Source organism: Passer montanus, unplaced genomic scaffold (assembly GCF_014805655.1).
Source record: "Passer montanus isolate IOZ18808 unplaced genomic scaffold, ASM1480565v1 scaffold2, whole genome shotgun sequence".
NCBI classification, from domain to species: Eukaryota; Metazoa; Chordata; class Aves; order Passeriformes; family Passeridae; genus Passer; species Passer montanus.
The window spans coordinates 14610140-14637603 of NW_024366591.1; the positions used below are offsets into that span (position 1 = coordinate 14610140).

The window sequence follows — 27464 nt, forward strand, 5'->3', positions numbered from 1 at the left end:
AGATAAGGCTATGAACTTGTGTACAGTTATCTGAATCTCACTTGAAAAGTTTTCAAAGTTCATCCATCATCACAGTGGATCCCATGGGATGGTAGCTAGCTCTGGGGAACGTTAGCAGTTTTCCCAATTTCATAACACTGGGACTGGTGAGTATTGTTAGATATTCTAAGACACCATTTCCCAGCCTGAAATGTGATGTTTATACAAATATGTCTGGAACATACAGTGCCTCTGAGGGACCGAATCAAAAATAACCAAAGGTTTTCACAGGGCACCATAATTCAAGGAGTGAGGTGGGCAGTGAATTTTGACATGTTTTTTACCATCTGTGTTTGTCTAAGTATGCTTGCTTGAGAAGAAGCAGCTGGGAGACTTCTGTGAAAATATGCCTATATTGTAGCACTCTTCTCAGAAGAGCAAATATCAATTTTCTGTTTCTCCTCACAGGGAGCAGGTATAAGAGCATTCATAAAATTAACTTTGAAATGCAAGGTGTTGTTTTTCTTTTTCATTGTTTCTGTAGCATGTTCTCCCACCTAGGAAGGTTAATACAGGCATCTGTTTGCTCTTTTTAGATGTAATGATATATAAAAAGACTGTGTGGGACTTTTGTTTGTTTGTTTGTGTTTATTTCAGTGTGAGGGAGGTGAAAAGTTTTTTAACAATAGTGAGTTCCAAATGTGTTGTTCATTTATGAAATTGCTGCTATGTTTCATCTTCTTTGATGCTCTGAGGTTTTTTACTTACCTGATTTGTAGGTTTTAATATTTGCTGCAATGTCACCTTTATTAATGAAAAGAAAGCAAAAAAACCCAACCCAGTTCTAACCTCACCATGGGTGCTGAAAAGGAAAAAGTACATAAGAGAGAGAAAGACAGAAGAAGGGAACTGGATAGCTGTGTGGTTTTTTTTCAAACTTTACTCTCTCTGCTTTTGTTCCCATTTGGTCATGGATACCAAAACCATAAGTACGTAGATAGGGAAGCATAAACCACTCTTACCTAGAAAACATGAGGCTGTCCTTAAGCCTCTCTCCTGAGCTTTGAGTGCAGTGATACAAAACTGAATCTTTTATGTAGCACCTGAAGAAACCACCACTGAAGTTAGTGGGATCTGCCCACTGATTGTCTTTAATTGAAGCTGGATCAGACCCATCAGCCACAGCAATTATCTTTGTCCTGGCAGCTAAACTGACAGATCTGTCTGCATAAAGTCAAAAATTATATCTTGTGTTTAAAAACAAGGTAACATTTCTATATTCTGATAATAACTCTAATGATGTTCCTTGACTGGGAATATACAGGGAGAAAATAATCCTCAGTGATAGGGGCAGACATCAGTCTAGCTTAAGACAGATCCAAAGGCAGTAAGACATTATCTACAGTTTTCCTCAGCAAACACCCTGGAGTACAGTGTTGACCCATCCTGTCACATTTGCAACAACCATTTTTTTCTCAAACTTTGGCTCCTTGCAAAGGAGCCTTTCATCTTGACGTTTTTACAACATGTCTTGAACATCTCTAGTTCCAAAACATAAAGGGAGGTATCAGAGGATGAGGACAGAAGTACTATCACAGAGACTTTAATGAAATATATCTTTTTTTTCCCCAGAGGTGCGGAGAAATCTCATTTGATAGTCCTGACCAGAATGCCAAATGTGTGCGCATGCTAGGTAAGGGTAAGAACATCTTCCTTTTATTATTCAAGTGTATGGATATGGAAACATGTTTAATTGGGAGTTTCTTCTTAAAAGTACATGATAATGACCATGATGATTCACAATGGCATTTACATAGTGCATCCACAAGTAGTCCTCATGAATCTATTCTTTACAATGAACTTTCAATTATTTCAACTAAGTACATATATTTCAATACTGTCCATGTGTGCAGATAAAAATATAGCAGTAGCAACACTGTAACTGGAAGCTCTGATGAGCTGAAGTCCAGAACTCATATTCAAAAGCTGAAAATCTGTACTTCTAAAAACAGTATTAATTCCACAAGCATGTATCAAAAGTCTCCAAAGCAGACCTTCAGCTGCATCAGTCAGGGAAATTTCAGTCAATGTGATTTTACATATTTGCACTGGTTTAGGTTTGTAGAAATTCATATTAAGTAGAAGTGCCTATTCTTTAGAAACAATGAAAAAATATTCACTAATTTCTGTGGCCAATTTCATTGTGGTTGTTTGTTTCGCCTACAATGCCATTACTGGAACATTAATAGCATGGCTAGTATCACAGTGAAAGGCAGGGAGTAAGTGTCTGAAAACCTAAGAGATTATGTTTACTCAGAAAAAAAACGAAATCACAGAACACTTGCGGTATTAAGCCTTAAATTCTGAAGACCTTTGACCTGCTAGGGAAGAGATAAATATATGCTGTAAATTAGAGCATTGCATTTAATAAAGTGAAGATTGAAATAGCCACAATTTTTAAAACTACAACTGGCAATGTCTAGGAACTTAATTCCCATGTGGGTGCATAGCTGTGCTCTGTAATAACAGATTATGTGGTTTGTTGTTTAGATTCATTAAATCCTATTGTCACAACAGACTATAATTGCTGCAGAGGAAATCTGTCATGCTTGTAGTGCACAGATCCCCACAGATGAACGGACACAATGGGCTGTAATGATCTGTTACATCAATGATCCATGGTTAAAGTCCTCAATGGAACAAGCTGACAAAAAAAGATACACTTGTGATCCTTTATCATGCCAATTACAATCTACAGTGTAAATACAATTGAGTTCCTAATACTCTAGTTCTAAAGAAGTTATATCCATGCAAATGTTATTATGCATTAGGGGGAGGAATGGGGGGTAGGAGAGAGGATAACAAAAAAACCTCCTTCTGCATGGGTTGGTTCATAATTTCATTTGGCATTTTTAGAAAAAGTGAGTCCAAAAGTGGGAGTTTGACATCCTTCCTAGTGCAAACAATTTTCTAGAAGTGAGAAGAACAAGATCTTGTTTCCATTACATGTGCTCTTATCTATGTCTTGCAGTATATACATGTACAAGAATGAGAACATATGCTGTGCTGTGTAAGGAGACTACTAGGAATGTAAAAATGACTCCAAGAGCACATGCCAAAGCTGTAACTCATTCTCAGAGGTTACAGCTCTTGTACTACTTTGCCAGTATATATTTTGCCTGCTATTGTTATTTTTCAACGTTGCTAAAAAATTAAGGACTGTAGTGTCAAGCATAATGTAGAATTTTTTGTTTCACCCGAAGGTATTCCAAATCATGTACAGAACTGAAACTATTCTAAGCGCAATTTGTATATTCCAGAACTGGCTCTGTGAGTGGTGTGGAAAGAAGAAACTAACAAGCACAAACACAGCAGAAACTATGGTTTCTCTGAGAGTGACTACTGGAGACAAGCTCCATTGTCTCAATTTATCACAGAAAGCTCTGTGGTTCTGGTAGTGTTGTAAAGCCGGAGGGCGTCCATTCTGGACACCTTTCCTTTCATACTGAACTTGTAGGGAAGAGCAGAAACCAGAAACTGTGCAGCCAAAAAGGCCTAAGACTTTGTGTTGAACGTGTCATGCAGTGCCCAGTCTCATATTTTACAAGGGAATTGAATTTCCAAGAGAATGTAACAGAGTTTGCCACTGATCAATGCAAAGATGACATTATTAATGTCGTGGGTGTAACCAGTGAACAAAGCACAGCGTGCCTTCAGAGAGGGACATCTTCCTTGGCTGCTCTGTCTTTGAAATATGCTGAAACTGTCATGCTGTCATTTAATGTAACAGTGACACAATGCTGACAGAAATCTAGAGGGCAAGTCCCAGCAACTGCAAGAAGATAATTACCCTAGCAAGAGAAGAAACACAGGAGCCTGGAGTACTGACTGTATTTCTTCAGGGATCTTTGATGCAAGATCAGTCCATATTTGAAACTGCACATTATCGAGCTGTACTCTAAAATGGCAGTAGCTGGTTTTGTCAGAAAATGTCTGTATCTGCTTTATACTACTGGTTCTGGGCTAGCTTCAAATTTAGTTTTTTAGAAGTGATGACACTCAACTTGACACCGAGTCCACATTTCTTGAGGTAACATGGATTATATGTATGAAGTTCTTTTTCTATAATGGTTGAGGAAGAGGGGTTTGCAGTAAAAATCCTGTCTTCTGCTAGAAAACAGTAAATAAAAGATTAAAAAATGCCAAAATGTTACAGTGCCTCAGTGAAGTTAGAAAACTTTTCAAGGCACTGACTAGATATCACTCAACCTGAGATTAAGAGCATAGAATCAGCTTAATGCCTCATCTTTCAGTATCAGAGTGATGGATATTTATAATTCAAGTGTAAAAAATAACAAAATTAAATGGTCACTTAGCAGTGTTTCCTGAGGATATAAAAGATAATAGCTGTGTGCTCTGACCAGAATATATTTAGTGTTAGTGTAATTATCTGCACTAAAGTCATTACAGAAAATTATGCTCTCCCTCTTATTTTTCATATTGTGCTTGTCTCTTTACACTTTTATCTGTGTCATGATTTAATCCCAGCTGGCAACTAAGCAACATGCAGCCATTCACTCACTTTCCCCCCGCAGAGGGAGCTGAATCAGAAAAAAGTAAAACTTGTGGGTTGAGACAGGAACAGTTGAATAATAGAAACAAAATATAACAATAACAATAGTAATGGTGGTAATGAAAAAGAGAGAGAGGAATAAAACCCAAGAGAAACAAGTGATGCACAATACAACTGCTCACCACCTGCTGACCAAAGTGATCAGCAGCTCCCAGCCAACACCCACACCCACACAGAAACACAAGTTTATTTCCTGATCACGATGCTGTATGATATGGAATATCCCTTTGGCAAGTTTGGTGTACCTGCTCACAGTCAGAGTACAGGAAACCAAAATGTCCTTGACTTAGAGCAAGCTTGACTGAACAAAAACCATAGCATCAGTGTGTTGTCAACAACTTTCTCACAGTAAATTAAAAACACAACATCATATCAGTTATAAAGAATAAAATTAACTCCATCCCAGTCAAAACCAGGACAATGTGTTATAGCAGTTAAAGCCACACAACTCTGATAACTGTCACATAAGAATGTTGGTCAGTGGCCTACCTTAGCCCATTGAAGACCTGAAGTGTTCAGATCCTAAATATATCACAGCTTTCTTGAGTATGGCATTGAATAATACTTTGAACCCTGCACATCCATTGTCCTTTAAAAAATGGGAAGATAAGTGCTTCCTCACTTAGGAAAAAGAAGAAAAAATTTATAAGTACAATGAGAAGCTGAATTCTACGGTAATACCAATAATGAAAATATGACACTGTCAATAGAAGTGTGTTATCAGAGGTTTCCCTTGAGTTTCCAAATCTGTCGGGAGACAATGGCAGATCATCAGCAAGATCTTCCAGGACAAGGAAGAAAATCTGAACTGTTCTGCTTAAATTGGAACTGCTATCAAGTTAGTGAGGGCACTTGGCCATGAAAAAATTGTCTGATAATGCTGAACAGAGTGTCAAAAAACGTTTGCCTTATGCTGCATTCTGGAAGTTAGAACTCTGGGCTCCTCATGCTCTTTCCCTTTAATGATTTTGACTTAAAAAAATTATAGCTAGCACAAAAAGTTGAGATTATAGAAATGTACTCACTATGTAGTTATCAGTCTAGAGAGTCATATTATGAAAGGCAGAAGAGAACTATCCCTGTCCCCAGAGCACCCACTGCTATTTTCAATGGCACAACCTAAGGTTAATTTTTCCCATAGGCAGACAGACATATTCTGGGCTCAGACATGACACAGTATCATATCATGCAGAGATAATTGGGTTTGTTTGCTGTGAAAATTGCTGGTTGGATGCCTAAGCTAATTAACTCTGCTGGGAAGGATTGTATACAAGCTTGTAAGAGTCCAAAGTTAAGGCAACTTAACCAATTCTCACTTCCTTAACTAGCTCAGTTAACAAAGTTAACTCAGTAACCTCTACCTGGCACAGCACTGAGTTTTAAGAATCTGTCCTGGAAAAAATAAGTTCCCATAGCTGGCTCTAGGACTAGTACAGAAGCAAAAAGGTCTGCCAACTAGACGAGAAACTTCAATTACATATATATATATATATATATATATATATATATATATATACACATATATATATATACACATATACATATACATATATATATATATATACACATATACATATACATATATATGTATGCAATTTTGTTTATATTAATAATGACCTGTTTATACAGAATAGATATGGTTATCCTTACATGTTGTTTAGAAAATAGGTAGTTGCACTCATCACAACACATACAAAATTAAATTATCCCTTCAGTTTTAATCTGCTCAACATGATTGATGATAGTGTAGTAAGGGGGATGGATGATAAATGCAAATGATTTCGTTTGTTACTCCAGCAAGAAGTCTTTCACCACCAAATTTAGTCTTTACTCCTTAATGAAATGCTGGGCAGATTTTGAAGAGGTCACATCTCTTGTTGGCCAACTCTGCTGTCTGCAGAAATCCTTCTAGGGGAAATGTGAATCGTCCTCCTCAAGGAGCTGGTTAGTAAGATTAAAACACAAGCCTTCCAGATGCCCCATGGCAAAAGGCTGAGGTGCTTTCTTTTCATTACTGTAAATTCCATGCAGACAGGAATGATGTGTCTGAGTTTTGCTTTCCATTTGGTGCAGACTTAATCCTTGCAAAAGCAGAGAGATGATTCTTGCTTGGAATAAAAGTAGTTTCCTCAAAAATAGCTGTTTAAAATTTATAAAAAACAACAGCAACAAAAAAGCAATTATTTTTTAAAAATTGAGGTAGTGCCACCTTTTTTTTTTAATACTCCAGAGTACTAGTCCATAACTTTGTTGCTTTGAGGCAACAAACTTTTTGATATTCCAGCACAGAGAGGTGTCTACCTCCCTCATCTCCCAGAAAAGGGGTTTTTTTGCATACTTCCACCATTTATTGCCTATGAAGTGTTATGGGTAAATGAATCGGCATTTAGCCATGAAATTAGTTTCGTGGATCCAACTTCAGTCTTGGTGGCTCTTTGCCCACAGCAGGAAACCACCACACATTTGAACAGAGTTGGCAGCCTCAGCTTGAGAGAGAGAGACATTACTGGAATAACAATTGTGTTGAAAGGCAGGAGAGAGGGGTACTGGCAAGGCTCTGGCTGGCTGATCCCTGCCTTATATAACCATGAAGGTGAAGGCACCTTCATTTGTGGCAGAAAAAAATATATTACAACTTTGCAAAACTTGATCAGGTAAATAACCAAATAACTTAATGGGTAAAAAATACTGAAGAATACTTAAATGTCTCAACTTGCCCTGCAGCAATAGGAGAAAAAGAAATGAGGCATCTAGTCAAAAGGTTCTGCACTGACAAAGAACCTGGAGCCCTCGCTGACATCATTTGAAATGTGACCCTATATCTCTTGCACATGCAAAACTTCTGCTGCAACTGATAGTCATGCATGAGCAATGGTGTTCTAAATAGCCAAATATATGGACTATTTATATCCCAGTCACTCAAAGACTTATACCTGCACTTGACCTTATGAAGACTTAGTATTCTATCTGTGCAAATGAGATGCAAATAAACACTTGAATTAATTTTTGTAAAATTAAGCAATGTATATATATTAAGAAAAAGCCTAAAACCTGCAGTGACTAGGAAGGAATCTATGCTTGTTGCTACACTGCTATACTACTCAGAAATTCATAGCTGTTGGAAGGGAGAGGCTTAGGATGTCTGCTACAAAAAGATAGGCTTCTATTCCATGAGCAGCTTGCAACACAGGATGAAGAAAAGCAGGTTTTTTCCATTTATAAAGCAATGGTGTGAATGCATACAGAAAGGTAAACACCATGTCTCCTTTTGATATCCTGTTAATGTAGATAAATTCAAATTTTAACATATAAGTCAATGCTTCAAGTTTTTCACTTATATTTTGTATTCCATCTGCCACTCTCTACCAACAATTTATTCTGATGAGAATATTTATTATGATCAGAACAGGATTGTATAGACAGGACCTATGGAACTGGAGTTCTTCTACCCAAATGAGTAGAGATTTTCAAATAACTTCTATATTTCACTTTTCCATTTTTCGTCTAAAATAGCATTCCAGTGTATTAACACAATTTTAAAATAAGATTTAACTCCTGACACTGCAACTATGCTTGTAAATGAATTTTAAAAAGGGGGTTCTCTGTGTCCTTACCACCACTAAAACAGAGGCTTCTTGCTCCTTCATGTCACCTCCTCCCAAGTTGACTGTGTCCTCCTGGAAATGCATTTTCTAAATCTTACCTGTTTTCTCTGAGAACTCTCGTGACTTGTTGGCCATAGTGGCACAGAGTAGACTAGACTTGGGGTATCACCAAGTAGTGATGTGGAAGGCTGAGATGCCAGGCTGCCACTCCAACGGGACTGTTGCTTGGAGACAGAAAGTGGCAAAGCAGTGGGCATGAGGCCACAACAGCAACTCCTTTGACAAGGACTTTATGGTGTACACACACCATCATCGTGCCACTTCATCATCATGTTATGGTCTCAGGCTAAACAAGTAGGAACTCTTTGTCTTCACTATGATAAGATTTTTGCCTAAAACCACAAAGAATGTAAATATCAAATCCAGCTTTTACTTTCATGACTATTTGATTACTTTGGGTAAGAAACCATAAAAAAAATTTAAAAATTAAAATTTCTGATGCCGTAAGAATATTTTAAGTAGCAGCTCTCTAATAACTTCTTATTATTCAAGTAATTTTGATCTAATTACTATTTTAGGTAATTATATAGGTTGGTAGTTGAGTGACAGTGACTGCCTGTTTATCCTGTTCTGTCCTGTAAATCAGGTCAGACAGAAACTACTTCTCTTGCAGTGTTCTACCTTTTAGAAGGGTGCTGAAGGAGACAAAAACTGGCCTTGTCCTTTTGAGCGTGTGCATAAAACACTTTTCTAAATTTAATTTAGGGTTCTTGGTTTTCTATTGCATAAACATTGTCTTGAATCATATCTAGTTTTATCCTGTGTCTGAACCTGGTACAGGAAGGAGATGGGTGTGTCAGGGCACTTGTAGAGAATGCAGAAATGAGGATTTAGCAGCATCTATATAATGTAAGCACAGCACGATGGCTCTCTGGAGAAGAGAGCATTACTGTGTTGCCCATGTCTGCAAAAGACATTCATTTGGACCAGGAGATCCAGCTGAGATGCAAAACCTCAATAAATTATTAAAAAACCCCTTCAGTCCCACAACTAGAGAGACCCCAAGCCCCTGACCTTTCAGCTTTTCTTTCTGTGAAAAAGGTTTTTGACTTGCCTGAGAATTTAGGAAAAAGCTACAGGTTTCCAAGACTTATCCAGAAGTTGCACTCAAAGCGTGTCTACAAATACTTGCAAATTCTACCAGACTGCAAAGCCAAGTGTCTCCCTTTTTGTCCAAAGCATGTTGCAAACAGAAGGGTTGCATTCTGCTGCCCATATTTGTAATAATCTAGTGAGAGATTAATCTTTTAATTCTGAACTTTTATAGTCCTAAGATAGTTAAACCTCACAGCACTCACTTTTTTCTTACCTACCAAAATAAAGGCAACACATCTTAGGATTAAGTGCACTTTTTTCTCTCTATTGACCCTGCACAAGGACAAATGCTGGCTATGGCTTCAGGAGGATAAGAAATAGCCCCCCATATCTGGGGGAGCACACACATGTACAAGGAGACACTTGAATTTTGTTTCAGAGACATTTCCTTTTTCTTTTTTTTTTTTTTTAACTAAGCACTTCTTAGAAAAGCAGAGGAACACTGGCTTGATTGATTTACTTAAGATGATCTCATATGTTGTTTCATGGTATTTGTCACATGAGTTATTGCTGATCCCCTGTTGGAAAATAGATTTCAAGTGCCTATTCACTCTGCTTCCTCACAGTTTGATTTTTCCTCATGCCTAACCTCGTGCCCAAGCACGGACTGCATTCACGCAGTTTCCCATCTTCTTTGTCCAAAGTGTTATGAGTGGGTTGCATTCACCCAAAGTACTTGCTGTACAGAAAATTGCTGTGACTAACCATACTGCTATAATAACATCCTCTCAAAAGATGGGGAGGGGGAAAAGGATCTCCAAATTGGGGACCAAATTGAAGAAGAAAACACTTATTCATAGTTTTACATCAGCCATCTCTTCATGATAGCATACATATAATGAAATCTCCAGAGCTAAACTTTTCAAAATTAGATTTAAAAGGTCTGGATTTATAAATTGTGGTTTGAGCTCATCTCCAGCAATTAATCTTTGCTTCTTGAATTATTACTTGGTGATACCTTGGAATTTCAATGTCTTGCAGATTATTGTGTAGCTACCCTCAGTAAGAGTGATTTATGTCTGAGAAAGCCATGGAATTCCTGTGCTTTTAAGCACTCAATTCCTGACTGTACATGCTCATAAACTTCTCAGGTTAAGAAGGCATTTTCCTATATTCTTCTCTGCTCTGTATTATAAGAATGTCTCATATTCTGGAATTAAACATTTTTGCTTTTCTGAAATGTTGTTAATAATTTTTGCATTGTTACTAAGAACTGGCAGTGTAATATTTGTAGGAATTTTTTTTCACCTCTAGTATAAAAAAATAAAGCTACCAAATAAAAACCCTGATGTTCTTTTGCCTGGTTATCTGGGTAACTAGTTTTCCTTGATGGCTTTATCTTCCTTTTCCTTTTAAAGTTTTTTTTTTTTAATATTAAAATATCTAATTTCTATTAAAATAGAAATTTTTATTAAAATATCTCTATTAAAATATTTAATGTCTAAATTTCTAATTAGAATTATAATTATTCTAATTAGAATTTGTTGTCTTCTTGTACATCTCATACTTCTTAAAGCATTAAGTTGTTTTCTTAGATCATCTGTGGATCATCAAACTACTTAAGCATGTATTTACATACTCTCACTGGAGCCAAAAAATGAGCAGATTGAAATAAGTTTGCATGCCAGGGTCAGTCACAGTGTCTAGCACTGTGCATGCTCAAGCACTGATCTGATCCAAACACTTGAGGCTCTGGGCTTATGAAATCGTGGAGTGTGACTGTGAATATTGGTAGTAAATGATGGAAATTCTATTTAGCAACAAGAAACGGAATTTCTGAATCACAGCTGGCTATGCCAAGAAATTAATGTATTTCTTACAGAAAAGTTCAGAGAGTTCTCCTACTGGAATTCCCTCACAGGGCATTCTTCTCACTCTGCAGAGGAAATAATGCTGAAGACAGCTGGGATGCAATTCATCTAGCAGAATGTCTGTAAACATGTGAAAAACCCTTTGCATTTAAAGTCTACAGCCATCATCTAATCATCCCTTTTGTAGCAGAAAAGAACAAGAAAGAGGTGCTTTGTTCAGACTTAGATGTCTGAAACTGGTCTGAGGAATCCTACTCTCCCCACTGACTCCTCAAGAAACTGAAGTGTGGATGAGAACAATTGGAGGACAATAATCTTACTCCCAGAGTACAGATATTGTTCTTCATGGTGTTCAAAGAACTCAGGTTTAAAGTGGAGGAAATAATAGAAAAATAGGCTAATCAAACTCATCTGCCAGATAATTTATTTTTTGTTTAACATAAAATCAAGTCTCAAGTTTTAAGGATATTTGTAGAAAAGTATTTGTGGGAAATTGTTTTTATTAACTGAATTCTTTTCCTCATTGCCTTTGGGAAGTCTTCATTTCTCTCTGTCTCCCTTTGACATAGCTGCAGGACCTTTTCTGACATCTGAATAGCTCCTGATTTTGAGTTGAATAAAGTAAATTGAAAACATGACAAAGGATTTTTCAAATGCTTAAGGGATCCAGCATGCTGTCCCATGGGAAGAAAATTTGAGTGTATGGTGAAATCTTTAGATATGAAGAGTAAATTCTGCCATTAATGTGTCAAATGTGATTTTGGTTTTCATAACATTGTGAATATCAATTCACAATAAGTTTTTTTATGGAGGTTACTTTATAGCTTATTTTTGTAAAGAAAGTGTACACATTAGTGTTTTAGATCACCTCAGGACTGTGTTCTTGAGATCCTATTCCAACATGCAGCAAATTCTGGTTTACCTTATGAAGCAGTCCTGGAATGAACAAACTGGACAACTTTTACATGTGATAGAGCAAGCCCTATGCTCTGGGGGCGCTTCTAATGCTGCTCCTAGACATCTAATCCATGGACATAGATTGGAAGTAGTCCAAACAAAATCCCCCAAAGCACACACAGTGCAGACCTGGGGCCTCCACTGCAGCTGTTTAATTCAGCCAATTTGCTCTTCTTGCGCTCCTGCTTCTCTGAACCTTGCTGGAGAGTCAACACCCATTGGGACTTCAACCCAACAGTTGCTCTAACATTCAGACTTCTGTAGCCACAAATTACCTTCAGGACCATTCAGCTCAGTTAAGATTCAACTGACGATGTTCAGGATGTATATAATTCATAATTTATGTTAGATTGTAAGCGTGTTTATCTTTGCCTGCTTTGAGTATACAAGCCATCAATTTGTGCATGCAACCTACAACTTTATCAGATATTTGTCTTATACACTCATATGAGGAAAGGTTTATGGGGAATAGCAAATGTGATTTAGTCCAATGAGAAATTTATCCTTTTTGAAACATAAGGTAAAATGATTTTTAAGTCTAGATCAGGATTGCACACTGATCTTATAGATTAATACAGACCAAATTTTATTTAACACTTAATTCAAAGGAATTATTCATACTGCAGAGCTTTGTTTATTGACATACACTAATGAGATCCTCACATTTTATTCATGCATATATAAGACAAATTATAATTGAGGTATCTTTTTGTTTTATAACAGAGATTGCTACTGAAAGGACTCAGAAATACTGGGATCATACACTTTATTACTAGACAGAAGAAAGCAAGGATTAGTGGACTAGAATTAATTTTTCCATCTGAAAACAGTGCAATAAACTGACAGCAGAAATGTATAACATGTTCATAACAAGAAGCATATTATCTCGCTGACAGAAGAAGGGACAGTTACTTTCAGTGTGTTTTCAGACAGTTAAATAACAATATGTAAAGATAGCCCATACATATATATGTGTGTGGATATGCATATACACATTTGTTCTATTATATCTTTTGTTAATAAATAATGTATGAACATACTCTTAAAAAGAAGCCTGTACACTTCCACCCCATGAGCTATATTTCAAGTTTCTACAAAAGTAGGAAGACAAATTTATAGTTAAGATACATGACTGTTAAGTCCCAGAATGCTCTGGAACCTTGATGGTTGAGACAGGAATTTGTCAAGAGAAGGGTCATTGTCTAAGCAAGAGACAGAAGCTTTAACTGCCCTGTGAAGATTTTCTAACGGAACTTAATTTCTTTAACTATTGGTATCCAAAGTTTTTATATTTACAGACTTGGGGCAGTATTTGCAATACAGAAAAAAATCATTATTAAACTGGTATTATTTGGCTTCGCTTTGTAAACCTCAAATTGAGTTGCCAAAACATTCAGTCACTCTGTAAATATTCAATTAAAATCACCATGGAACTTCTCCTGTGGAAAGAGTTGTGAAGATGTGAATGTAAGTTAAGGGGTAGCATAAATTATTTGTGTTCCCAGCTAGCAGCTACGTGATGTCACAACAATGGCAGCCACTGACAGAGTTCTGCTGGAAAGGGAAGATGAATGGCAGATGCCTCATTGTAATTTCTTGTTATCAGCAGGGAGTGTAAAAACAGACATTAATCCACTGGTTTATCACAGGTAATAATATGTTCAGGGAGCTACCACATTAAAGGCACAAGTGCAATTGCTGTCATTGTTCATTTGTCCTAGAGGGCTCTTGAGGCAAGTGCATGTCATAGTACTAAAGAAGCCAGAAGAATCCAAATTTGCATTATTTTAATTATTAACATATTTCACTTTTCTTAAAAAAAAAGGAATGGAAGCATCATAAATCATGATGTCAAATCTCATTTATTTTCTGTTGTTTGAGAACAAGTCTAAGGGCTTTTGAAGTCTGTGTATTATTTGTTTCACGGGGGAAAATGACATTATAATAGCCCCAAGAACAGTTTACAGAGAAAATGCTGTTGGTTTTGGATAGTTTTATTTTAATCCAAACCAGTTTCTCTGTGCCATGAAGGAATCTGTGTTTTGTTTAGACAGAACCATCTTAGATACCACAGTTGCTTCAAATTGTGCAGCTCTTTGAGACAAAACAAAGTCTCTTGATAATTGATGACTGAATAAACAAAGAGGAAACTGGAGGCAGATGTTTGCTGGAAAGCATTCTGAAATCCTAGAATGGGATGGGGGAGAGATTGATTTTGATTTTAATCAGAAGCACCACAATTCTCTCTTCACCCTGAACATTTCCTACTTGACTTTTTTTGTCCCTAATCTTTGTTGGGGGAGGGTGTTGCTGATGTTTAATTTTAAGTGAATTTCCAGTAGTAGATCTAGAAAGGTTTTAGGCTGGCAGCTGTGCAGCTTCAAGCCCTCCCTCTGCAAAACAGCATAAATCCCTCTAACACTGTCCTGCCAGAAATCATCTTCCTTGAAATGGAAAGATCATCTGCAGGAATTACTAAGCTACTAGCACCTTTATCCATCTGTTTTTTGTATTCTTGCTGAAGCTGCCTCAAGAGTAACAAGATGTGATGCAGGATCTCATATTATGGACATATTTAACTCCCTTGGCAGGAGCTACACCAGAAGTTTAGGTTCACATAGGCAGGGCCCATCATTCAGTTCCTGTCCTTATTTTTGCTGTCACTATGCCTAATTCTTTTCCACTAAAAAACTTGCCTGCTTTTGATAGCAAGTGTACACCTAAGCTGGCTGGAAGAAGAATTTTTTCAGAAATGTTTGACAAAAATCATCTTCCTGAAATTAGATCTTATAATTACATTTCAGATGAAAACTTGTGACCCAAATCCAATAGCTTTTAGTGAAATCCTTTGGCTGGTAACAAGCTTTAGATCAGGAAAGCTGATGTGGCGTTTAAAAGGCAGGGTTGTTAAAGGTCTGTGTGCTTCAGTCTTTTATGTGGGAGGTGCATCACTGTGTGTCTCACTGAGTTACTCCAGCATATGACTGGAGTCCCTGGTGACAGCTCACAGCAGGTTCAGCTTGCCTGAGTAACTGCAGCCACAGAAGAAAATGGGATAAAGAGACAGACATGCTAAGGTTCACCTGAGGAATTCCTCCAGCATCTGTGAATCCAGCATTTACAGATGAAAACTAAAATTTCATTTGTGGAAGAAATGAGCCACAAATTAAACCACTCTGACAAATAGGAGAAATTCCCTGTGGAATTCAGGAATTTTTTAAATAAAAATAATTTGTAGCCAACATTTCAGTTTCTACCATGTTTCCTAATTGAGCTTGTTCACTTAGAGCTAACAAGTAAGATCTCTACTGAGCCAGCTTTTTGGTAGCCAGCTTTTTCCTGACAAAAAGGAAGATGAGTTGGATTAACACAGTGACATGGGTGGCGTAAGGGGAAGGAAGCATGGAGCTGCTGTAGTGCCTGTGTCGGCTGTAGATCGGTGCTGTTGTGCAGTTTGTGAGTGTCCTGCTCATGGAGGAGCTGTCTGCTTGCAAAGTTATAAAATTCTGCTCCTAATGCCCTTTGCTCACTGATCCTATGGCATCTCTTTTGTAAGAGCAGTTGTTATGGTACTGTAATACAGGACTTCTTCAGTTTTAAAATAAGCAAGTCAGGAGTTTTATCCTCTTTAATTGTTGGTGCAATGTGTAGCAACACATTGCTCTAAATTGGATTTAATTTGGCAAGGGATGAGAATGAACGAGGGTTTTAGTCATCTTCCTCTGTTTCAAGTTGGCCAGTGCAACACCTGCTCCCACATTCCAGGCTGTTTTCTCCCATGAGGGCTGGTGCAGAAACACTTGCCAGTTACCCTTTGACTATGGCAAAAACAAACAAACAAAGAAGCTGTTTTCAATCTCGTTTCTGAAGCCAGACCACCAGAATGAATACATCTTGGTAGAACAGCTCTTTGTCTATATTTTCCTTGTCATTATAAAGCTACCCTAAAGTGCTGGCTGGTGTGTAATGCAACACTTTGTGGCAAGTTATTTGTAATTTTTCCGAGGCAAAACATCACAGCATTTTGAGTCTGAGTCTGCCTCAGAAGTGCAAATGTTGATTCAAATGGGGAACTCAAATATGTATCCACAAAATAAAGCAGCAACACTGGAACAGGAAAACTGCAGGTTCAGTCTTTTAAAGTTATTAAGTATTGAAATAGTCACTCCTGTCCCAGAGGGACTTCTTTGAAAGCATCTGTATATAGCTTATCAGCCAGTTAGAAAAAGAACATGAACAAACTCATTGCAAACAGTCCCTGTTCACTTGAGGACTCAGTCATTTCATTTGGCTCACAAGCACCTGACCGATTTTTTAACCATAAAGAGCTACTGTAAAACTACTTTAAAATAAAAAAAAAAATCTTAAATAAATCTTAAATAAAAAAGGTTGACTTCAAAAGCCAAAAAAAAATTAAATTTTAAAATTACAGCTTAATCTGCTCCAGTTAAAATCACACACTACTGAAGAAGCATTCCTAAACTGTTGTCTCTGGACTAGATGTCCCACATGCAAATCATGTAATAAAATCCAAGAAGACTGTGAATTTCAGACAAGACTTCCATTCTCCCTCGTTCTAGGTGCATATCAAAACTATTACACTACAAATTCATTTCCCATTTGCACACACATACACAACCTTGAATTCTTTATTGCACAGAATGGCTGCTCCTGCTCAGTACACCTAATGCTGCAGGCAAGTGTTCCGCTAGAAGCTACAAGTTGTGGAAGAAGCCTTCCCCCCAGCTGACAGTGACATTTATTCTTCCCCAATTTATGGATAACCCTTATAAATGCTAAATGGATATATAAATATCATGCTCAGTTTTACTTTTATATAAAGAAAAGGCATCTCTTTATTTTGTAGTGGTCACCGCTAGAGCTTGTGATGAGCTGTACCTGGCAGGCACTGAGAACACCCAGGGGATTGAACCCAAGGGAACTCCAGAAAAAGTGTTATTTTCTGGAGGAAAAACATCTGGATGCAGATAGGATGGAAACATGAAAGCAGCAGTGGCTTCTGAGCTCTGTCTCAATCTGAGGTTATTTTGAGTACGCTCTCTCAAATGTTTCAGAAACCAACTGGGTTTTAAAGATAGAAAGCAAGAAAGCCAACCAAGAAATTTGCGCCAGGCAGAGTGCTGAAGCATTTTCAATGTCAAACAAAAGTGAAATGGGAGTTTTCAGGGTCTTATCCTTGGATGTAAGCACAAAGTCCTATTTGAAATTCTAAAATCCCAGTTCAAGAACATTTTTTTGATCTAGGCCGTAACATCTTGATGACCTATGCTATGTTTTCATAATCATTGAGAAACACAGACTGACAGATCTTATCTGTATAGCATGTACATGTTACACATGTACATGCTATACATGTATAGCAGTTTTAGGCTGCTTCTAATTATCAACAGTCTTTAATTATTAACAAAAGTGTTATTAGCTATGAGTCAAAAGCTTATTTTTTTCTGGCAAAGGGCTGGGAAGATAGTTTTTCTTTGGGACAGTGGATGTTCCTAAAGTATTAACCCAAAATTCAAACAAGACGTATATAATAAGTGCAAATCCCAGGTTAATTAGAGCATTATATAGCTAAACTGATAAATAAATTATATATATATCAAATAGCCATTGCTATTAATGAATATCTCAAACAATTTTGTAATGAAGTTTATGCCTTTGTTTTCCAATTTATAGTGATTCTTCTTATTCAAAGACAGTACAAGGTGTTACTGTACAAACAACATCACCTTGTAATCTATTCTTAGGAAGTATTTTATTGGTAACACTTGTTCTAATAATGCTTTTCAGTCTTTGTTGCTTGTGTGATCTAAGGCTAGTCAGAAATTGAATGCTTCTCTCTTTGTGGAGCAATTGTGGAGTGATCCCTGTACATAAAAGCCTTTTTTTCCACAGTGTAAGATATTTCTCTCCTTGTAATTTGCAACCACTGGCCTAACAAGAACCTGGAGCAAACTAAGTGCAATGCAGAAATATGACTTGACTATTTCCAATATGTACTTGCTGCTTGGTCTCTCACAGAAGAGATTTCCCCTGGATTCCCCAGCTAGGTTACCACACACTACAAAGGAGGAAGTGCAATGAATGCAGTTGGCTTATTCCCCCCAGGAGTTCCCTCTGGCAGAGTACGTCAGAGCACTCTCAGCCTTCTGTCTGTCAGGTCTGCTCGGATGTTTTGGAAGACAGAATGCTCTGAATGGGAATGTAACAATAGCAGGCTGATTTTTCAGCAGCCAGCACTGATAACTCTGATAAACACTCTTCTTGAGGTAAGAACTGACGCATATCAGAGGTTCCTGCCTTAGATGCCAAGGTTATTCGTCATGTAATTGGATATTGTTGGAAAAAACCATAATTAACCTAGTCTTAAAGGCATAAGGCCATCTAGTTGATAACATGTGGTCAAAGATAATCGTTTGCTGCTGAACCCACTTTAATCTTTCCTTCTCATTTACTTTTAAGAGATGTGACCTAACCAGGTCTTACTTAAACAAAGCTACTCTTACTGGCTTCATGATGATTGTTAAATTACAGACCTGATGCTCTTGGCATTTCATTTTATGGTGAGGTAAAAACTTAAGACTCTCCCAATTCAGAAGTCCAGGAAGTTATCAGTTGACAAAAGCAAAGAACACATACATCTCCCCGTGCCTGTGGGCATCTAGTTCTAGCTCCAGCCAGCAGAGAGCAGCTGCAGTGAATACCTTCCATCACCATCAAGTTCTCTCTACAGGCAGCAAAAATTCCAACTGATGTACTTGTGGGATTCATTGTTAATTGTACCTGAATTTGCCACTTTCAACTCACCCTGGGTTGTCATGAGACCTAGGCGGTGTGGTACTTCTGTCCTCACCAAACTCTCATCCCTGCTTCTGTTCTACAGCTGCTCAACCATGCATCCCTCTCCCAAAATTGTGTCAGTGCTGAGTCCCAGAGTCCCAATGGTTCCCCTAGAATTGTAGTGGAAGTTTTTATCACACCTCCCATTGGCTGACGGGAGATTGTAGGAGGTGGGTGGTTTGGCCACCCCAGTGCACTGAGGCTATTCGTCATGTGGTGGGCTATCTGCTGCTTCCAGGAAGTCAAGGACTATCACATCACACAGGTTTTAGCTCCTGCCCCCAGGAAAACAGACACATGGAAGTTCACAAGGCTGTAACAAACAAATTCCTCTGGCTCAGGGCAGCTGCAGATCCCAGCAGCCTTCTCCTCATCTCCCACCACCACAAAATTGGTATACCTCCTCTCCTTCAACACTTTGCTCAATTATGTGACAGGAAGTCAGATTCCCTACTGTGCTCTCTCTCTTTCCTATGCTAAAAGCCACTTTTGTGTGTCTCTTTATAAACATCCTCAAATCATCCACATAAGTATTACAAAAGCTTCATCACGTACAAACCCTAGAAATCATACGCTACCTTTTAAGATAGATTTCTGTTTGAACAGCCTCTCAGTTACTAATTTGCTTTCTCATATTCTTAACATGGAAACCATACATTATACTTTTTTCCCTAAAGACTGCACAAATAAATGAGACTTTGGCTTTTCTCCAGATATTTTCCCATTGTTAACAGGAATATCTGTTTTTAGACCCTTTCCCGTTTGTCCGTAAAGGTAGTCTTATCTTCTTGATTCATCAGTAACAGTTTGTTACTGATGTGGAACTCAGGCTCTTTGAGGTGGCCTTTCCTGTAATTACTGTTTCTGTCATTAACTGTCCCCTAAAACTTGGCCTATCTAAATGGGATTTTTTTTATTTCCTCAGGCTTCTATAGGGGAAAAAGAATTAAAATCTAGTGGAGTTATTTGGAGGTATTTCATTTCATTGTCTCATCATTATGGAATAGCTGTTATTATTTTCCTCTTTTTCCATCGTAGGCTGAATATAGAAATAGATAACCCTAGCTGAAGTTTTAGATTGTTTTGGATGAATGAAGTGAGGAAAAGTTTGTAAGAGACTGGTATTGAGCCAAAATATCAAGATTAATACATTTCCTAGGCTTGTTTAGTCATGTTTTATGCATAGATCAAACATACGAAATAAATGTACAAAAGAAATTATGGAACTTTATAACATTATAAAGCAACTCCAATAACATTATAAAGCAACAAGTTAAAGACTTGTTTTAGAATTATAAAATTCTAAAACAAGTCTTTAACTATGTTCTCACTCTATTAAATTACTGCTTAAGGAGTTTCATCTTGGAAAAGAAAGCATGTGACAAAAAGGCACGGAAGGGTCTTGGTTGAAGAGTAAAAATGGGCAATCTGAGCTCTAAAGAAGGAATTGTTATTGCACAATACTGAGGGCAGTAAATTCTGTTTACAGAGTGCACATTGAATGGCCAGGGGAGCAGTGTGCTTTTTCCTTACCACTTTTTTACCTTTATATGTCCACAATAAGAATGTTTATATCTGAGGCTTCCTGCCAGTCAACAGAAAGACAGGCATTTTGACTGCTCTTTTCATCTCTCAAAATAAAATGTGGCAATGTAAATACCTCCTGTGAATCAAATAAGTTTTTTCTGTTGGTTAACTAGAAGGGACCCAAGGATGACTAGTTCAAGAGTTTCCTCCTCTGTGTGGAGGAATAGTAATGAGGCCAGTAAGATTTTGAGAGGGCTCACATGTATGGCAAATCAGACATCCAGTTCATGTCATGTTTAAAAGCAGCCAGTTCTGGTTACAGAGTAATTAGGGAAATTCTAAAACACTTGGTTTCAATTAGTGTCCAACCTTAATTTTTCAACAGTGATCATAGGTAATGCAGCTACAGGTGTAGACAGAGAGTCTCACATTGCTTGATATTTATATTTTGAATTCTAAATGTCCCAGAAGTGCATGTGTGGGAGTGTTGGCTTGTCTTGCTATGTCTGCATGCATGGCCTAGTCCACATACATGGGCATTAGAGGGAATACATATTTTCTAGAAAATGTACAGTGCTCATTGTGCAGTACTATGCAAATGCAATACAATGCGTATGTAAAAGGCATTTTGCACGGTATAAAAGAGAAAAATCACTAAGTTGGACATGCTCTGAGAATGCAGACAATATTCCATTACATGGGAGGAATTAGTCCAGCCAAGAAACATGATATCACATATTTGAAAAGGCAATTTGGCTCTTTAAGGAATGATGATAGCTCAGCTATTATATCTTTTCCATCATAACTTAAAACCTCAGGCTATTATTTTATGATACCAAAATGCAATATGTTAAAGAAATACCCTTTTAGTCAAATGATACTTATTAATTAGTTCTTGAAAATCAATTAATTTTAGATGCTTCTAACTGGATTGTCTGGAATCTGGACATCCAAATCAGCACTGTCTTTGGAAATCAGCTTCTAGGTTTTGTAATCTATGGATTCATAATGCAAAGGGATTTTATACATTTAAATGCTATTTAGTGTAGTACAATTGGAGGAGTTTAATCTAAATTCTTACCAAAAATGAACCAAAAAATGTCTTCAATAATGTGGAAAATGGCACATGTGAAAGACATGCACAAAAACTGATTACAGATACTCAGAATAACAACTTTCCAAACTCTATGCTCTTCTCATAAACAAGACACTGTTACTTTCAGATGGGATGGGAAGATTTTCTTCCCACCCAAGGCTACACACATCTGGAACAGAGAAATCAGGAATTTCTGCCTCCCTTCCTTACTGCTTCACAGCACTTCATCCAGGGTAGCTCATGTTGAAACACATTTAAGTGCCAGCTGCTCTCAGAGATGCACATCCCTTTGCTTGCTGTGTAGAGCAAATTGGCTCATCTCAACAGCAATAGCACTTTTTTGGTATTTAGGTGAGAAGGCAGCTGCTTTCAGTGCTGCAGCATGCAGTGCTGGTGATAGGCCAGACAGGGAAATTTCTGAGCACATTTCACCTCCAAAGCCTCTCAGTCTCCAGCCAGGCCCAGAGCTTTGCCCAGCTTGGGCCAGGCTGCACATGTGGGCTGTGCCTGCCAGCTGCAACCCTTCAGCTGATCCACCAGTCACAACAGGACTGAAGCAAAAGATAAATGAGGTAAGCAGTCTTCCCTGTGTTAAATAAAGGGAAACGACTCCTCACAAACCATAAAGGGGATAAACTAACTGTGGCCTTTGTTACTTGTGACAGTGATAGATGTTTCTTAGTATTGGTGTTTATCCCACTGTTCTGCCAAGAATTGGTCTTTATCCCACTTCTCTGACCAAAATATTGGTTTGGATACAACATTGTCTTAAATTTTTGCTCATAATCTATTCAAGTTCCATAGACAGAAATTGCACTGATATCCAACCCTCTTCAGCTTTGGTCACACTTCAGTCATGGGTGAACAGCAGAGCTTACAGCTATTCACATAGTTTGCAACTGCACCCTCACCTAATAGCCCAGGAGTTACTGGCAAGACAACACAAATAATCAAACACAAATCATCAAATTATTTTGAGCAACCAAAAAAAACCCCTTTTAAATATTATTCATAATAAAAGCAACTAAAGTTACAAGACACTTCTTGTCAACAATAATTTTGTCCAGCCAAGCAGAAATGAGCTGGACAAAAAGACAACAATAACACCACTTGAATACTGTGCCCGCTGAGGGCTTTAGGGGTGGTTGCAAGTACTCCCTCCCTGCACACAGCTGGTCCAGGGAAAGGCTTTTCACGTGTCCTTCACACGGAGAGGCTCAGGTTAACTGGGGACATGGCACTTGGCAAGGTCAGGCAGGGCTGCCAGTGCTACCTGGCATGACTCACAGACATTGCAAAGTGATGAACTCCTACTCAACTCCCTGGGAAAAACACCACCATATCTGAACCTGGCTAACAGGGTTACATTTCAACTTGCATTTGTTATTTGTACTGTCGTGCCAATTGCACTTGTGCCCTGAGGGTGACTAGATAGCTATAAATCTTGGTAGTCCAGGTTCACACAACCACAGAATCATTTAGATTAGAGAAGACCTTTTAGATCATCAAGTCCAGCTGTTAAACTATATGTATACAAGACAGATTCTTCAAAATAAATGTGTTTAGAAAGAGGTGTAAGGCCTCTGTTATTACAGTCTACTAGAGGTTCATTATTCCTAACCTTACTTTCTTCCTATGAAGAAAAGCTAACACTATTCCCATACTACCCAAAGAGAATAATTACATGTATAGAGTGTGACAGATGCCACAAAGAGCTTAGTTCTGGTTTCCTTATCAACCACCAGTGCAGCATGATGCTTTTTCAACTTACATGCCTGGACTTCTTCACAGAGAAACCAGGAGGCAAAAGAAAAACAAAAAATCGGCTCAAGACCTCATCCCAGATCTCAGCTGTCTCCCATTGCCAGCCGTAGAAGGAGGGGGTGCTCCAGAGTTTAGGCAGCTTAGATAAGGCTGAAGTGATTACAACTGATTTCTTAGTGTCACACAGGAATTGTGACAGACCAGAGAGCTGAGTTAGTATCTGCTCCGAAAAGAAGTAAATTTTCAAGGATATGTGTAATTTGTGACAGATCTTTTCACAAATATTCTTCAGGTGACATCTGTAGAGATGAAAGACCATTATGAAAGCACAGCTCATTTTCCTTTATTTTCTCGTAAGGACAGTGTGTGGGAGAGGGGAAGTATTGAACTCCTTAAACAAGAATAGATATTATGAGAACTGATGAAAACAAAACTATTTTGGTTATTGTGCTAGTTTGTAGATATTCACACAGCCATTACTATTACTGTTTCCTCAAGCTTCAGAGACTGAATTTACAAAATCAAAACTTCTCAAGAAATACTGCTGATACATTTAGTAGATAACAGGCAAAACTCAAAAGCTTTGGTGAGTGCATTTTATTTTTAAGAAATAAAATTCTGAATGTTTCAATTTATCTTAGTATCTTGGAATTTAGGCAGAAAACCTGAGATCAGAATTTTCTCATGAGATTCTCTTCCCTGGAAGTGCCTTCTGCACCATTCTTATCCTACTTCTGATCTCAATAAAAAATGGGGTGCACAGATGACTCCAATATTTATTTTTTTCTAAAGCAATGGAACATTTTGAACATCAAAACAAGAAGGAAAGTTTGTTTGCTTGGATGTATGACAAATTCTACTATACAATGTTTAAATAGCAAATGTTACCATTTAGGACAGTTGGTCTGTCTCAAATGCTACTCCAGTGTCCATTACTATAATTTAGAGTACAATTAGCTTACCCAAATATCAGCACAAAACTTGGCTGGTTAAATTGTCTAGCTGTTTTCCCATGGTTCCTCTTTGAGTCAAAGGGAAGACACAGACTCTCTGATGCAGTGATTCAGAGTAGAAGGCTAAGTAAACTAGTCGGCGTTGTGAAAGCCTCCCTGTTTCTTACACTGACCTTTAAATGATAATTACAACCTGTCTGTATGACATCTAGCAAAATAAGGCTCAAATAACACAGACATCTGTTACCACATTATCTAATTTGAATGATTTGTACTCCCACATACACACTAAAATATATTGGTACTTAGTATTAAAGAAAAAAAAAGCTATTAGAAAAGTTATATTTGACTCTATGCTGCAGTGAAATGACAAAAATAAAATTGATGTACATGTTAAATGAAACTATTATTTACCTTTGATATTTAAATATATAAACTATGAGCTTAATATTTTTCATCTTATCTAGAAAACCATTCAAGGCTGGCCTGGAGAGGCCTCTGAGCAACCTGATCTAGTTGAAGATATCCATTCCCTCATTGCAGGAGCTTTGGACTAGATGACCTTTAGAGGTCCCTTCCAATCCAAATCATTCTATGATTCTCTTTTACCATGAATTTTCTCCTGTATATCTCTTCACTGTTGAACCTTGTTTCAACAGGAAAACTTCTGCCAGTTCCTCTATCACAGTACATTGGTCCCAGCCTCAGGAATGGACATGAGCTGCAGAGCCACCAAGGCAGGGGTTTTACCACTACAGTTCTCTTTTACCATGAATTTTCTCTTGTATATCTCTTCACTGTTGAACCTTGTTTCAACAGGAAAACTTCTGCCAGTTCCTCTATCACAGTACATTGGTCCCAGCCTCAGGAATGGACATGAGCTGCAGAGCCACCAAGGCAGGGGTTTTACCACTACATTTGAGTGCTACAGGGCTGCTATCAGGTTTTCCTCTGCAAGCCACTGAGCTCTTTACTCAAACCCATCCTCACTCTTGCATTCACATTGTCCAATGCTTGCTCTGGCTCCCACACGCTCATAGACAAAATGTTCAATAAGATAGCTCCAGCAAGCTGGTTTTCTGTTTTGTTTTGTTTTGGGGTTTTTTTGTTTGTTTGGGGTCTTTTTGTTTTTGTTTTTGTTTTTGTTTTTGTTTTTGTTTTTGTTTTTGTTTTTGTTTTTTTTTTCCAGTGGATTCTTACTGCCTTAGAAAAGAGAGTGTTTTCATTTTTTTTTCCTAAAAAATAAATTATTAGCAATTTTTTCTATAAGGGAAAAGTTGCTTCTTGTTTCTCATTTTGTTAGGAAAACAACCGGCGTTACATTCTGACCTTTTCTGGTAATCTTCCTTCACTATTGTTTTGTTAATTTATTTAGGCTTTAATATTCTAACATGTTTATTCAAATGTTATTAAAATACCAGGTTAAATGTTATTCAAATACCACGTTATAGGATCTCTGATTAGATTGCAATTTTTTGAGGTTATCTCAACAGAACACTCACTACATCAAAAAGAAAAAATATTTTCTCAGAAGTAATTTCCTGCAAAAATTTAAATTCAGCTTGATGGACATTTGGTTTTAACTTCTACCTTCTAATAAAAAAAATCTGACATTTCTGTGAAACAAATTCTGCTTTCCAACTTGCTACTGCTAACATTACTACCATTATCTTAGGAATTATATTCTGAACTAAGGAACTAATGATTTTTAAAAGAATATCTTTATGAACCAATAGGCAGTCCTAGATCAGCACACACTTCTGTTTCTGATATCAGTAGAAAGGGAAGTTTATGTTCAGGCCAAAATGAGACTTAAATAAGTATTTCCTATTGGACTTACTCAAGCACATGCTATGGCATAGTTGGAAATCTGATATTTAACCATTAAGAAACCAGCTGATGTAGACTGCAAATATCAGCAAAGGAGATGCACTTCATTTTCCAGTTCATTGGGACAGGAAACTAGTGGTTTACCAGAATAGTAGGCCAATTGATGCTTGACTCTTGTTTCCACATCAGAAAATTTGGTAAAAGTTACATCACTTCCTTTCATACTAGCCTTGCTAAATTGTTCACTGCACCAATGTTCCAAATGAAGTTGGAAATACTGAAGGATTCCTTTCCCTTTCTGAAAGGCCAGTTAGTGGTGGCTGAATCAGTTTCACCTGGTATTACTTGAGCATTGATATTATACTTTTAAAAAAGCCAGCAACAACTATGTAATAGGTTTCATTGAAGTGCATAAGGAGTTCTTGATAAAAATAACACAAACCATTTAACTTATTTAGTATATTCACAATATTCCATTAAAAAACAAATGAAAAGATAGACTAGGCCATTGCTTGGACTTTTCTTTTTAAACTCTGATTCTGGGACATGGTAACAAACGCACAGTAACATCTCCACTATTCAAAGAACTCAAGAACTGTATGGACAGTGAATATAGAACTGGGAAGCAAAAGTGTTCCTAGAAGTTCAGTGCTCCCTTGAGCATCAAAATTGTCTTTCCTTGGCTGATGGAAACCCACAGCAAAGTCCCTCAGTCAGCTTCTCTGAGTGTGATCAGAACTCCACAGACCCCAATAAAAGGGTGACTGTGTGACAAGCCCATGTTTACACAGAGTAAATGGCACCTGTCATTCTAGGGATCTGAGCTTGGTTTCTGAATTAAGCATCTTCAGATTGCAACTGGCAGACACTGATTGTGGGAGCAATCACTCTTATGTTTAACTTTCATCCCAACCCAAGGTAGCTGAAAATGGTTTTGCTGTTTCTAGAGGGTCTCTGTCAGTAGAAGGCAAGCTAAAGAGTGTAACCCCAAAAAATTTGTAACATTAAGTAGCCAGTGATGCCTTTTAGTTGATTTGGCACACGATACTGCAAACCTCAGAAAAAAAGCACAAGCAAATGTAGGTCCTAGTACCACAGGTGATGATAGGGAGACAAAATTTTGACTGGCAGTCCCCCCTGAAAACGTATGTAATTGCACTGTTACTCATGGAAAGAGATATTTATGGATGTCAATACCATGACCAAAGCTCACATTTCAATATGTGGCTAAGGTCTAGGGGAAAATCTGCAAACAGTACAGTATTTGCATGACCATCTTTTCAAAATAACCTGAAT

At 37.6% G+C, this 27464-nt stretch overlaps 1 protein-coding gene across 2 annotated transcripts in view; it reads left to right on the forward strand.

Moving 5' to 3' along the window:
* Window positions 1-27464, forward strand: part of PDE7B (phosphodiesterase 7B) — a 170982-nt gene that overhangs the window by 53610 nt on the left and 89908 nt on the right. Inside the window, exon 3 of one of the 2 annotated variants that reach the window (XM_039707004.1) lies at window positions 1612-1678. In XM_039707004.1, coding sequence (XP_039562938.1) covers window positions 1612-1678 — 67 coding nt within the window. The remainder of the gene's footprint in view (window positions 1-1611; window positions 1679-27464) is intronic. The other variant, XM_039707005.1, reaches the window with a different exon arrangement.